Genomic DNA, 13,593 nt, shown 5'->3' on the forward strand with positions numbered 1-13,593 from the left:
CTTTACCAGGTTTGCACACACAGTAGCTGGTATTTTGGCCCATTCCTCCATGCAGATCTTCTCGAGAGCAGTGATGTTTTGGGGCTGTCGCCGAGCAACACGGACTTTCAACTCCCGCCACAGATTTTCTATGGGGTTGAGGTCTGGAGACTGGCTAGGCCACTCCAGGACTTTCAAATGCTTCTTACGGAGCCACTCCTTTGTTGCCCGGGCGGTGTGTTTTGGATCATTGTCATGTTGGAAGACCCAGCCTCGTTTCATCTTCAAAGTTCTCACTGATGGAAGGAGGTTTTGGCTCAAAATCTCACGATACATGGCCCCATTCATTCTGTCCTTAACACGGATCAGTCGTCCTGTCCCCTTGGCAGAAAAACAGCCCCATAGCATGATGTTTCCACCCCCATGCTTCACAGTAGGTATGGTGTTCTTGGGATGCAACTCAGTATTCTTCTTCCTCCAAACACCACGAGTTGAGTTTATACCAAAAAGTTCTACTTTGGTTTCATCTGACCACATGACATTCTCCCAATCCTCTGCTGTATCATCCATGTGCTCTCTGGCAAACTTCAGACGGGCCTGGACATGCACTGGCTTCAGCAGCGGAACACGTCTGGCACTGCGGGATTTGATTCCCTTCCGTTGTAGTGTGTTACTGATGGTGACCTTTGTTACTTTGGTCCCAGCTCTCTGCAGGTCATTCACCAGGTCCCCCCGTGTGGTTCTGGGATCTTTGCTCACCGTTCTCATGATCATTTTGACCCCACGGGATGAGATCTTGCGTGGAGCCCCAGATCGAGGGAGATTATCGGTGGTCTTGTATGTCTTCCATTTTCTGATGATTGCTCCCACAGTTGATTTTTTCACACCAAGCTGCTTGCCTATTGTAGATTCACTCTTCCCAGTCTGGTGCAGGTCTACAATACTTTTCCTGGTGTCCTTCGAAAGCTCTTTGGTCTTGGCCATGGCGGAGTTTGGAGTCTGACTGTTTGAGGCTGTGGACAGGTGTCTTTTATAAAGATGATGAGTTCAAACAGGTGCCATTCATACAGGTAACGAGTGGGGGACAGAAAAGCTTCTTACAGGAGACGTTACAGGTCTGTGAGAGCCAGAGATTTTCCTTGTTTGAGGTGACCAAATACTTATTTTCAACCCTGATTTACGAATAAATTCTTTACAAATCCTACCATGTGGATTCATGGATTTTTTTTTCACATTCTGTCTCTCACAGTTGAAGTGTACCTCTGGTGCAAATTACTGACCTCTGTCATCATTTTAAGTGGGGGAACTTGCACAATCGGTGGCTGACTAAATACTTTTTTGCCCCACTGTATCTGTTTTCAGTCTGAGGGAAACAGCACCAACAGTTCAAGGCAGAAAAACGTGAATCTTTCATGTTTTCATGAAGTCTCGGTGGCTCGGTGTGAGCCCCGTCTTTTAGCCTGTTTGTTTCTCTTTAGTTCTCCGAGCGGGATCACCGACATCTGTCACTGAGTTAGAGTTAGTGTTCTGGGAAATAAATGAGTGTAAAGACTGAGCAGTGCGAGCGGCTCATGTGTTTGGACGTTTTCTTGGTCTGTGTGTAAATAACAACATTAGAATCCAGCAGAAACACTGAGGTGTTTTTAAAAAGCTCAAGTTTCTCTTCCCTTAACCTAAAGGAGTCCACCTCTCCCCCAGACCTCCCTCTCTCACCCAGACCTCCCTCTCTCACTTCGACCTCCCTCTCTCACTTCGACCTCCCTCTCTCACTTCGACCTCCCTCTCTCACCCAGTCCTTCTCTGCTGGAGAATCCCAGCAGATTCAATCCATCCAGCTCTCAGAGAAACTGGAACAAAAGCTCCATCTCAGTCTCTACAGGCTTCAGTTAGCATGTCAAAGGTTAAAGTTCATGACATCACAATTGCAGGAGAAAGCCTCCTCTCTATAGAAAGAGCACGCAGCACAACTCAGGTCTGCGACGGCACAGGCCGAGTCCACAGCCGAACCCAGCAGAAGAGCTGTGGTGGAAGTGGAACGAGTGACACGACGCTGTGAAGAAGAGCGAGCTCCAGACAACTTTACACATCTGTAACTTTATACTCCTGTAAGTGTCCTTTACAGTCACATTTTTACTGAGGTGACATACTTTAATACATATTCTGAATTTTGATATTTGAGAATAATTTATTTGTGATTATTTCATGAAATTTATTGTGAAGGTTTGTGTGGAAAATAAAGGAGTGAACAAAGTGGTTTGACTCTTGTGTCCTGGGTGCGCTCCTTTTAAATATAAATAACATGAGAACTGTAAGGAGTTCAAATGGACACTACACTTATATTAAACTTTTATGTATTTAATGTGTGTTGAGACTCCAGTCGGGTACATCCTTCCTCTTTCTTGTGGTGACCTACAAATAAAAGAAATACACAAGAACAAACATGAAAATATGGTTCTTTATTTATTATTATTTTGTGCAGAAATCCTCATTTTTCCTTTTTTCGATTTTCTTCTGTGTCTCTGTGACATTTCACTAAGTTGCTTTTCGTCTGTACAGGGCTTTTATTGTGAAACTCCGGGAGAGGAAGAACCCTTTGGGCGCATGCGTAGAAGAAGCAGGTTTGCAGCAGCGGCTCTCCTGAGGCGCGGACCGAGCCGGAGCACGGTGTAGTATTCCCCCGCTCAGTACTCGGGTTACTGCAGTAGTCATGTGTACTCTTGAGTATCTGAAGGACTTTATCCAGCGGAGGCTGACGGCAGCCGCGGAGGAAATCTTCAGCGAGGTGGAGAAAACCTTCGTGCAGTACGAGGAGGAGCTCGACCGTCACCGGCAGCTGCAGCGGAAGCTGCTCCTCACAGGTGTGTAAAACCTGCACGTGCCGAAAAGCTAGCGAGGAGTTGTGCCACAGCGGTCTTGCACGCGGGTGTCCGCGCGGACAGCCTGAGCCAACATGGCCGAGAGTCACGGGGTCACTTCCGGCGTCATCCTCAGCTTTCGCCCCCCTTTGGTGTCAAACCTGCGCCTCTGGGCTATGCGTTGGCTGTACTGATGTAAGTTTGCCTGCTGTCAGTGGTTTACTTTAAGGGTCCACGAAGCTGTGAAATGTAAACGGCTTCACTGAGCTCGATTCTTCAGTTTGAGGGTAAATCTGTGAACACGGAGCTCGTGAAGGATGTCGCGAGTCTGACAGCAGGTTGGGAGGTCAGTAGAAACCAGACCTGTCCTGGTGTAACAGCGTCTCAGACACGAGGCACATCCGGCTCTTTAAGAATCTAAAAGCTGGATGATGTCACACATTAAAGCTGAAAGTTGAGCAAAAACAACATTTTGTTGTACTTGTTCCTGTTACTATTATATCCAAACTGTGTGACGCTGTTCTCGCTCATTGTCGCTCTGATATCACATCAGTGTAATGCAGTGACTGTTACAGAGGAGAAAACCATCTTCCACGTCGAACAAGATAAACCAGATTAGAACATGCTGCTGTTTTATTCTGATAAGTATGCTGACAGCACGCTGCACTCCTCCCTGCCTGAACCTGAAATGTGTTACTTAAAATATAAAACTAATAAACTACCAGTTAAAGTATTTACTGTTGGCCAATCAAAAGTCAAAGGAATCATTCTGTTTCCTTATCTGCGTTTCATGGATCGATATCGGTGCTGCATCATGTCTGTGCCATCACATGTTTGTATTAAAGCAGTGTGAGAATGGTACTAATGGAAGATGACGGTGATGTGGTATCTGAACAGCTGGTGGAGCCTCCACTTGTCTAAAATTGTGGCTTTAAAGTCAGAAAGCGATTTGAGGTCACATGTTTGCTCCTGATTCGTGTCAGCGAATGTTTCTATTCGTCCTCTCACTGACACAGAGATGCAGAACAGTAATAGTCACCTGAGACGATTTCCCAGCAGCGTTACACCAGCGGCAGGCTGAGCTGCCGATGCCGGCAGGATGGATCCATGTTTCCATGGTTGCTCTGACCTCGAGACTGATCATACCCGGAAACGTTTTTCCTTCTTGTGTTTTAGTTTTAGTGAGACTGAAAACTGTAGCCTCGGTGTCTTGTCCGTTCTGACAGCGGTGGTACCCGCTGTGGTCTTCTGCTTCAGGCTTTAGCATGCCGCCCATTCAGAGATGCTCTTCTGATCACTTTGGATGTGACGAGCAGCGATTTTAGTTACTGCTGTCGTCCTGTCTCAGAGTTCTGCCGTTCTCCTCTGACACAAAGAAGGTACTTCCTCTCAGAGAACTGCTGCTCTCCGGATAGTTTCTCTTTTTCAGACCTCCTTTGTAGGGCTGGGCCGTATCATACCATTCACGGTAACACCGGTATAATGTTAGGCAATGATAAGAAAATGAAATATTGTGATAGAATATGAGGGAAAGGCGCATGTGCAGTGTTTTCATAAACACATGGCAGAAAAAGCATGGCGGTGACGGAGGATGAGAAGAGTGAAAGCAGATCGCTGAATGAAACGGATGAACCAGAACTGGTTTGTAAAAATGCTGCAACTTCAGTGGTGGAGCTGGTTTAGCTTTCGTCCGGCACTCAAAAGTCTGTCAAAAAATGTTTCAGTACGACTTTGCTAAGCTGCGAAGCTGCACCGCTTGATGGACTGTCGGAGCATTACGGCTATCGTAGGCTGAGCCTCGCGGAGTGATGCGTACCGTGCTTCAACATGACGTTACCGTATTGTTTGTGTATAAGGACCCAAAATGGCAGCTGTTAAGAGACGTGCGCATGAAGCGGATTTTAAACTCAAGGCTATCGGTCATGCAGTAGAACATGGGAACAGAGCAGCTGTGAGAGAATTCAGCATTATGAGTCAATGGTACAAAAGTGAAGAATGAGTTGAGTCAAGTTAGACGTATCTGACTGTTTTTTACTGCAGTTCCATGTTTCAAAGCTCCTCTTTTTACCTTTGGTGGTTATTATACATGGTTATGCTCAGCATATGTCAGCCCATTTGCCTTTTGGTTAAACTGTCAGCAAGGAATTTGCATTTGCACTGTTAAAATGTTATATATACACATAAAAACAGCTGCTTGTTTACGTGAAAATACATTCATGGGGTTTTTTTGCACTAGTAAAGTTGTGGAGTTGTACAGTATTTTGTCTCGCATCAATTATATCGTCCGTTATATCGTTATCGCAAATTTTCAAATATACATCGTTGTAAGTATTTTTGGTCATATCGCCCTGCCCTACTTCTTTGTAAACTCTGAGATGTCTGTGTGGGAAAAACCAGCCAATCAGCAGTTTCTGAAATAGGACACTAAAAGTTTCTTAAATCACTTTTCTTCCTCAATTTTCTGATGCTCAGTTTGACCCCCGGCTGATTGTCGTCACCATCTCTACATGCATAAATACACTGAGCTGCTGCCATGTCATTGGCTGATTAGAGATTAGTGTTAATGAGTGAGTGTAGACCACAGCTTGGTACATCTCTTATTGTTTGATATTCATGAGCTGTGGGCAGAAACTGAGTGAGTGAGATCACAGATGAAGGCGGAGAAAACGAGCGTCGTCCAAACGGTGTCTGGACTCTGCGTCAGAGGGAGGGTGAGGAGCTTGGTTATTCAGGAGCGTCTCAGAGCTCCTCAAGGAGCAAGTGGAGATATTCGGGCATCTGGCCAGGATGGCTCCTGGGTGAGGTGTTCCAGGCATGTCCTACCAGGAGAAGCCTCCAGGGCAGACTTGGGGCACACTGGAGAGATTACGTCTCAGATGGCTTGGAATGAGTTGGAGAAGCTGGCTGGGAAGAGGGAGGCCCCCGTGATCCGGAGCCTGGTCAGGAAATAGGTGGAACCAGTAATAGGTGTTTGAGTTTCAGTAGAGATCTGTAAGCAGTGACAGGAAAAATTCCCCCAGGTATTAAAATGCTAATTTCCAGGTTAATATTTGTTATTCTGAGGGCCTGAAGGGCTTTAAAAGTAAAAGGAATTTTGCATTACTGCCCCCTTGTGGCGAGAGTAGTTATTTAAAACCAAAAACCTCCAGTGGTGATTGTAGAGTCTGTTGGGCCCCCAGGCAAAAATTCGTATTTATTCATTATTTATAAAAACAAACAAAACATAAATAATCATTTAAATAATAAGCAAGTTCAATTTTAATTTTCCTAAGAAGTTTCCTGTCTTGGTTGATGGCAAACGGATCCTCTGAACATCTGTAATTAACACAAAGTCTCTTTATATGTAGCTACTTAAAAACATCAAAGGTGCTGATATTGATATGAGTTATATGACTAAACCTAGAACATAAGACACACACAGCTGTACCTCAGCGTCAGACCTAGAATGAGCCTGGCAAACAGAAATGTGGCTCTGCAACAAATTTTATTGGAAAAATATTTTCACTGTGAGCAGCAGCAACTTCCCATCTCAATGAGAATGACTTGAAAGAGGAATACAGTGGCTATCCTGTGATGTACAGGTCCTTCTCAAAAAATTAGCATATTGTGATAAAGTTCCTTATTTTCTGTAATGTACTGATAAACATTAGACTTTCATATATTTTAGATTCATTACACACAACTGAAGTAGTTCAAGCCTTTCATTGTTTTAATATTGATGGTTTTGGCATGCAGCTCATGAAAACCCAAAAGTCCTATCTCAAAAAATTAGCATATTTCACCCGACCAATAAAAGAAAAGTGTTTTTAATACAAAAAGAGTCAACCTTCAAATAATTATGTTCAGTTATACACTCAATACTTGGTCGGGAATCCTTTTGCAGAGATGACTGCTTCAATGCGGCGTGGCATGGAGGCAATCAGCCTGTGGCACTGCTGAGGTGTTATGGAGGCCCAGGATGCTTCGATAGCGGCCTTAAGCTCATCCAGAGTGTTGGGACTTGCGTCTGTCAACTTTCTCTTCACAATATCCCACAGATTCTCTATGGGGTTCAGGTCAGGAGAGCTGGCAGGCCAATTGAGCACAGTAATACCATGGTCAGTAAACCAGTTACCAGTGGTTTTGGCACTGTGAGCAGGTGCCAGGTCGTGCTGAAAAATGAAATCTTCATCTCTATAAAGCTTTTCAGCAGATGGAAGCATGAAGTGCTCCAAAATCTCCTGATAGCTGCATTGACCCTGCCCTTGATAAAACACAGTGGACCAACACCAGCAGCTGACATGGCACCCAGACCATCACTGACTGTGGGTACTTGACACTGGACTTCAGGCATTTTGGCATTTCCCTCGCCCCAGTCTTCCTCCAGACTCTGGCACCTTGATTTCCGAATGACATGCAAAAGTTGCTTCCATTCGAAACAGTACTTTGGACCACTGAGCAACAGTCCAGCGCTGCTTCTCTGTAGCCCAGGTCAGGCGCTTCTGCCGCTGTTTCTGGTTCAAATGCGGCACCTGTAGCCCATTTCCTGCACACGCCTGTACACGGTGGCTCTGGATGTTTCTACTCCAGACTCAGTCCACTGCTTCCGCAGGTCCCCCAAGGTCTGGAATCGGTCCTTCTCCACAATCTTCCTCAGGGTCACCTCTTCTCGTTGTGCAGCCTTTTCTGCCACACTTTTTCCTTCCCACAGACTTCCCACTGAGGTGCCTTGATACAGCACTCTAGGAACAGCAATTTCTTTCTGTGTCTTACCCTCTTGCTTGAGGGTGTCAATGATGGCCTTCTGGACAGCAGTCAGGTCGGCAGTCTTACCCATGATTGCGGTTTTGAGTAATGAACCAGGCTGGGAGTTTTTAAAAGCCTCAGGGATCTTTTGCAGGTGTTTAGATTTTGTTTGTTGATTCAGGTGATTAGGTTAATAGCTCGTTTAGAGAACCTTTTCATGATATGCTCATTTTTTGAGATAGGAATTTTGGGTTTTCATGAGCTGTATACCAGAATCATCAATATTAAAATGATGAAAGGCTTGAACTACTTCAGTTGTGTGTAATGAATCTAAAATATATGAAAGTCTAATGTTTATCAGTACATTACAAAAAATAATGAACTTTATCACAATATGCTAATTTTTTGAGAAGGACCTGCACATATGGTCCGTGTAGGGCAAAAGTTTTGGGCGTGAAATAAAGAGAAAGACATTTCTTCCACTTTGTTCTCCAGACTCAGTTTTTAGAGCAGGTGATGACATCATCCAGTGGCAACAAAATTCCTTGAAAAGTCAAATTCTAGATAAAAATTGGTGCCCGTTTTTTTCAGACACTCTCAAATTCAAATGAATCGGGAAAAATTCCGTTTTTTGGATTTTGTGAAAATCATGTGACGAATCACCACCGAAAGTCATAGCACACTATTCCCCATCAAGCCTCACACAATAATATAACAGGCTGCGAGGCGTTTTGCTTCAAAATTTAGAAGTGAGCTGTTGCATCAGCACAATTAATTAACTTGGAGATTCGGATCTGGAATTGATATGTCACTGTGAGATGATGGTTTTATTAGAGAGGACGTCTCACTGTAAGGGAGAACTTCAGAAATGCTGGTTTTGGCCTTCCACCGAAGAAAACTCACCAGATTTCTGATAAAAACATTGTTGCACAGTTTGGTAAAATAAGGTGCGGTGGGACGTGGTCTGCGGTGCCGTGCAGGGAGGGCAGACGCACCTGCACGGCACCCGTAATCACGCCCGCCGGGTTAAAACACGGGGACTCAGGTGTGTGTGGTTGTTGTTGTGGTGAGTGTGAATAAAAATGGCTCAAAATGATATTCCGTGGTCCCGCCGTTCCTTATTCTCACCACCACAAAGGTTTCGCTTACTGATGCTTAAAATACATTGTTGTTTGTCCTATGGACAAAAATGACAGGAAACAAACGGGCATCTATGAGTAAAGTGACAGAGTGTTTGCCTGTAAGCAATAGTGATGACTAACTGCACGTTGAATTTATGGCAGTGTAACAGACTCATGCTGCTTCAGCCTTTTTCTCTCCAAAAGATCAGCGAGATAAAACACTCCTCTCTGATGGTTTATGCTCTGTAATGAAGTTAGGAAGTGAGCTAACGTTTGATCTGCCGTTAGCCGCTTTGAGGTCTGCTCTGACTGAAAATGTGTCGCCCAAATTATTTGGCACACTTCAGATTTCATTTGTGTAGTAACGTATTGCCTTTGTTCCTCCAGACCTCCCACAGCAACGTGAAAATGGAGAGGAGGAGATTCTTACTGACCAGGAGAGACCCTCAGGTGTGGACCAGGATGAACCACAGCAACCACGGATTAAAGAGGAACAGGAGGAACTCTGCACCAGTCCGGAGAACCCCCAACCTCCACAGATAAAAGAGGAGGAGGAAGAAGTTAGCACCAGTCCAGAGGACCCAGAATCTTCACAGATTAAAGAAGAAGGGAAGGAACCATGCACCAGTCAGGACGGAGAGCAGGTTGTGCTGAAGGAGGAGACTGATACCTTTACGGTGACTCCTGTTCACGAGGAAGATGGCTGCAGTGACGCAGGACCAAACAATGTTCTGCTCTCCCCTCTGAGCCCTCCTGACGCTGAGAATGGGAAGAAGTACTATCGTATTTACACAATGAAATATCTTGAAAGAATTCAGACAGTTGACAAAAGATACTGTTGCAAAATATGTGGGAAAGGTTTCGCTCACAGGTGTAATTTGGTGGACCACATGAGAATTCACACTGGTGAAAAGCCATACACATGTGAAACATGCGGGAAAAGTTTCAACAGAGTTGGTAATTTTAATGCCCACATGAGAAACCACACGGGTAAGAAGCCCTATGCTTGTGAAACGTGTGGGAAAGGTTTTAATCATCGATGCAATTTGGTGGACCACGTGAGAATTCACACAGGAGAGAAACCATACACATGTGAAACATGTGGGAAAAGTTTCAATCGAGTTGGTAATTTTAATGCCCACATGAGAACTCATGCAAGTAAGAAGATGTTTTCTTGTGAAACCTGCGGGAAAGGTTTCAATAGAAGGGGCCACTTTAATGCCCACCTGAAAACGCACACAGGTGAGAAACCTTATCCCTGTTACACGTGTGGGAAAACATTTATAAATGCATCAAGGCTCAAATTTCACATGATAATTCACACCGGTAAGAAACCCTATTCTTGTGAAACATGTGGGAAGCGTTTCATTCGAAAAGTGCACTTAACCACCCACGTGAGAATTCACACAGGTGAGAAACCTTATCCCTGCGAGGTATGTGAGAAAAGATTTATTGACGCGTCAACGTTGAAGTGTCACATGAGAACTCACACAGGTGAAAAACCGTATGTTTGTAACATCTGTGGGAAAGCATTTTCTGTCTTATCGACCTTTAAAAGTCACACCTCGGTTCATACAGGTGAGAAACCGTATTCCTGTGAAATATGTGGGAAAACATTCAGTCGCAGTGGTCACTTGACTGTACACGTAAGAACTCACACGGGTGAGAAGCCATACTCGTGTAAAACATGTGACAAAACTTTCAGTCAAAGGCATCATTTGACTTCCCACATGAGATCTCACACAGGTGAGAAGCGGTATTCTTGCCAAATGTGTGAGAAAAGCTTTGTTCAAAGCAGTCATTTGTGGCGCCACATGCGAACTCACACAGGCGAGACATCGTCGTCCTGAAACATCTCTGTGGGATTATCTTCAAGTGACGCTTAGGAAAATAAAAGAGGTTAACAGAGGAACTTTCAGATCTCAGAGCTCTGTAGTTTATTGCATGTGACAAAGTACTCGATGGATCAAATGAATCATGATTTGATCTTTCAGAGCCGACAGTGAGGCTGTCAGATTTGTCCGGTCTGTAAGTTTTGATTTTTACAGAAACACGTTGCATATTTTGAAAAATGCTGCCTTTCGTCTCCTGTTTTGTTCACTTTTGTGCTGTTCTCATGATGTAAACATGAGAAAAAAAAGTTAATGTTACAACATGTTAAGGCTTTTAATTTTTTTTATCTCTCTTCTTTTTCTCGTCACCCCCCCATGGCAGTTGTGCAGGCTACCCCTCGCTGGGCCTGGTCCTGTTGGAGGTTTCTTCCTGTTAGAAGGGAGTTCTTCCTCCCCACAGTGCTCCATGTGTCTGATTGGTTCTCTTCAAGAGTGTAGTTAAGGCTACTGTTATAGAGATAATCATAGTCACAATTACTTAGATCATTATTGGCCAGTTATTGAACTTAAAATGTCTTTTTACTGACTGTATACACACACACACACACACACACACACACACACACACACACACACACAACCCTTATAGTTAAAATAAAAAGTGGTTTAATCCTAATAATTTTTTTCATCATTGAAAGCAAAAATCTGCAGACCTCATTCTGGGATGTGAACCTTACCCATAAAGCTCTTTGAGATGACTGTTATTGTGAACTTGGCAGTGTTGGAAGGTTACTTTTAGAATGTATTCCACTACAGATTACATAATACATGCCCCAAAATGTAGTTTGTAACATATTTCATTAAATTACTTAATGTCAGTAACATGTTCTGAATACTTTAGATTACTTGATATATTGTCATGGTTTTTACAACTACATGGATGTACTGTGTGATTTGTTACTATTACTGAAGGCTACTTGCCACTGAGCTAATATTGTTAGCTGGCGTTAGCTGAGGTTAGTTCATAGACTGCTTTAGGAACTGCACATGATTATTTGCACCTAGCAGGCTGTTAATGCTTTCCACCAAGTTTAGCAGTCTGCACTCTAATAGTAATAAATCACACAGCAGTAGTAAAATCGAAGATACTGAAGTGGCACATAACCCAGGTAGCTACCACAACTAAAACAAGGTAGCTGCAGTCGGCTAATGTTAGTTTTAAAAAAGAGCTTACTTCCAGATGTTTCTTTACGTTGGAGTCTTTTGACGCTGAGAGCAGCTTGGTTGCTGACAAACAGTTTTCATTGCACGGTCAGATTTCATCCCTTTCTTCTTTAAATATGAAGTATTGTTGGAAATTCCAAGTAATAAATGTATTCCTACCTGTGCACTGTTGGTTCTGTTGTGCTGGCTCCAGGTCCATTGTGTAACTGATGCCACCAACATTAACAGGACGCTTGCATCAGAGCCTTTATTGTGTGTTTGTTTGGGTTTCTGACAATGCGTTTAAAAATTAGAGAGGGGACAGCCGAACATATGAAACGTATGTATGTATCGTATGTAATTATCACCTTTTTAAACGGTAACTGTAACAGAATACAGTTACTCACATTTTTGTATTTTAAATGTCTTCCATTACTCCCCAACACTGGAACTTGCTCTATTGATAAAACTGGCTTGAGCTGAGCAGAGGTTCCATCTTACTTTGTCTTTGTTTGCATGTTTATGCGTCACGTTTCTCTTTCTTTGTGCGGCTGGATTTACAGGAAGTGTTCCAGCTCCCGCACCATTAGTGTAGTGTCTAATATTACAATAGTTTTCTCATTATTTTAAGTATATGTTTCCAAAGAGTCTTTTTTTTTACATCAGTGTTTCTCCATGAAAACACTTCCTGAGTTTGGTCAGTTTTAGTAGAATTTTCTTTTGCTTAGTTTATATTTTCGTCTATTTTATGATTACAGTCTTTTCACTGTTTCACTCACTGCTGTAAATGAACCTGTAGAAATAAAATTCCTTTTGTCAAAGAAACCTGATAACATTTCTTTCACTGCTCCTTAGAGTGTGTGTGTGTGTGTGTGTGTGTGTGTGTGTGTGTGTGTGTGTGGGGGGGGGGTAATATGGGTGTCATCAGACCAGCTAAACTTCCTGCAGTGGCTCATCCAGCGATGAGAGCTGATGATGGTCGGGTCTCGGGCTACCACCCAGTTTTCAGATGAAGAGTTTCCAAAGGGAGCGCATCAGGTGAGAAGTGCGAGGACCATGAGGCATCCATCAGTCATCCCAGAGCTGCGATCTGAAGCCACGCAACGACTACAGACCGTTGGTCAAATTCATGACTGAAGCAGCAGCAGGTGTACGAGGGCAGAGTTAAACCGCTCTCAAGTCTCAGGTGAGTAAAGCAAATAACTACCAATGGAAGTGAAGGATATCGCCTGCTGACCTATCAGGGAGTCGTAAATGCATTTTAGCTGAGGTCACCAATAGGCGGGCTGCGGCCCGGATGATTACTAGATTCTAGACTAATTTTAATCTGCCTCACCGGCGTGAAAGTGCTGCGAGCGCACCAACGTGTTTATGAAGATGTCTCTGAAGGTGAGGCTTCTCCACCTCACAGCTCCACCCAGGCCGTACGCCACCTCCTCGTGAGCTCAGAGATCTCGGGTCCCTGTTGCTGCTTCCACATGGGAAACTGGAAAAACCTGACGTCATTTCCCTGGGGGTCCCCTTCTGGTCAAGTGTGCGGTTGTGACAGTTTATAATGCAGCAGGCCACCATGGCGACCACTTTATGTCCCATAATGCACTATGTTATGACAGTCCAAGAAAAACCAGGAGTGGAAGGAGGAGCAAACACCTGATGAGTCCGTGGGTGGATTTTCTCTCAGATGTGGACACAGTTCCACAAACAGGTTTGGCCTCAGCCCCCACACACACACACACACACACACACACAGACACACAGGCTTCTCATCCAGAGAGTCATTGGTGGGGTTTTGCTGTGTTTTGGTGATTCTGTGCGAGAGATAGTGAATCAGTGATCAGAGACATGGAGCCAGACGCTCTGCCTGTTCCTAAATAAAAA

General features: G+C 44.0%; 1 protein-coding gene across 1 annotated transcript; it reads left to right on the forward strand.

Annotated features, from left to right (window-relative positions):
* The first annotated feature begins 1,252 nt into the window (after window positions 1-1,252).
* LOC309693933 (uncharacterized protein) lies at window positions 1,253-12,539 on the forward strand. The gene is made up of 3 exons (XM_082513604.1): window positions 1,253-2,084; window positions 2,536-2,837; window positions 9,068-12,539. Exons 2-3 carry the CDS (start codon window positions 2,687-2,689, stop codon window positions 10,528-10,530), a joined length of 1,614 nt encoding a protein of 537 aa, XP_082369730.1. The 5' UTR covers window positions 1,253-2,084; window positions 2,536-2,686; the 3' UTR covers window positions 10,531-12,539.
* Window positions 12,540-13,593: the final 1,054 nt, after the last annotated feature.

Source organism: Aulonocara stuartgranti, assembly GCF_965226115.1.
Source record: "Aulonocara stuartgranti genome assembly, chromosome: 18".
Taxonomy (NCBI): Eukaryota; Metazoa; Chordata; class Actinopteri; order Cichliformes; family Cichlidae; genus Aulonocara; species Aulonocara stuartgranti.

What these genes read in the sequence shown, in the direction of transcription:
- LOC309693933 (XM_082513604.1), top strand. Translation starts at nt 2,687, where the DNA reads ATGTGTACTCTTGAGTATCTGAAGGACTTTATCCAGCGGAGGCTGACG. An exon ending in GCGGAAGCTGCTCCTCACAG is followed by an intron (nt 2,838 to 9,067) that starts GTGTGTAAAACC and finishes TTGTTCCTCCAG; the next exon opens with ACCTCCCACAGCAACGTGAA.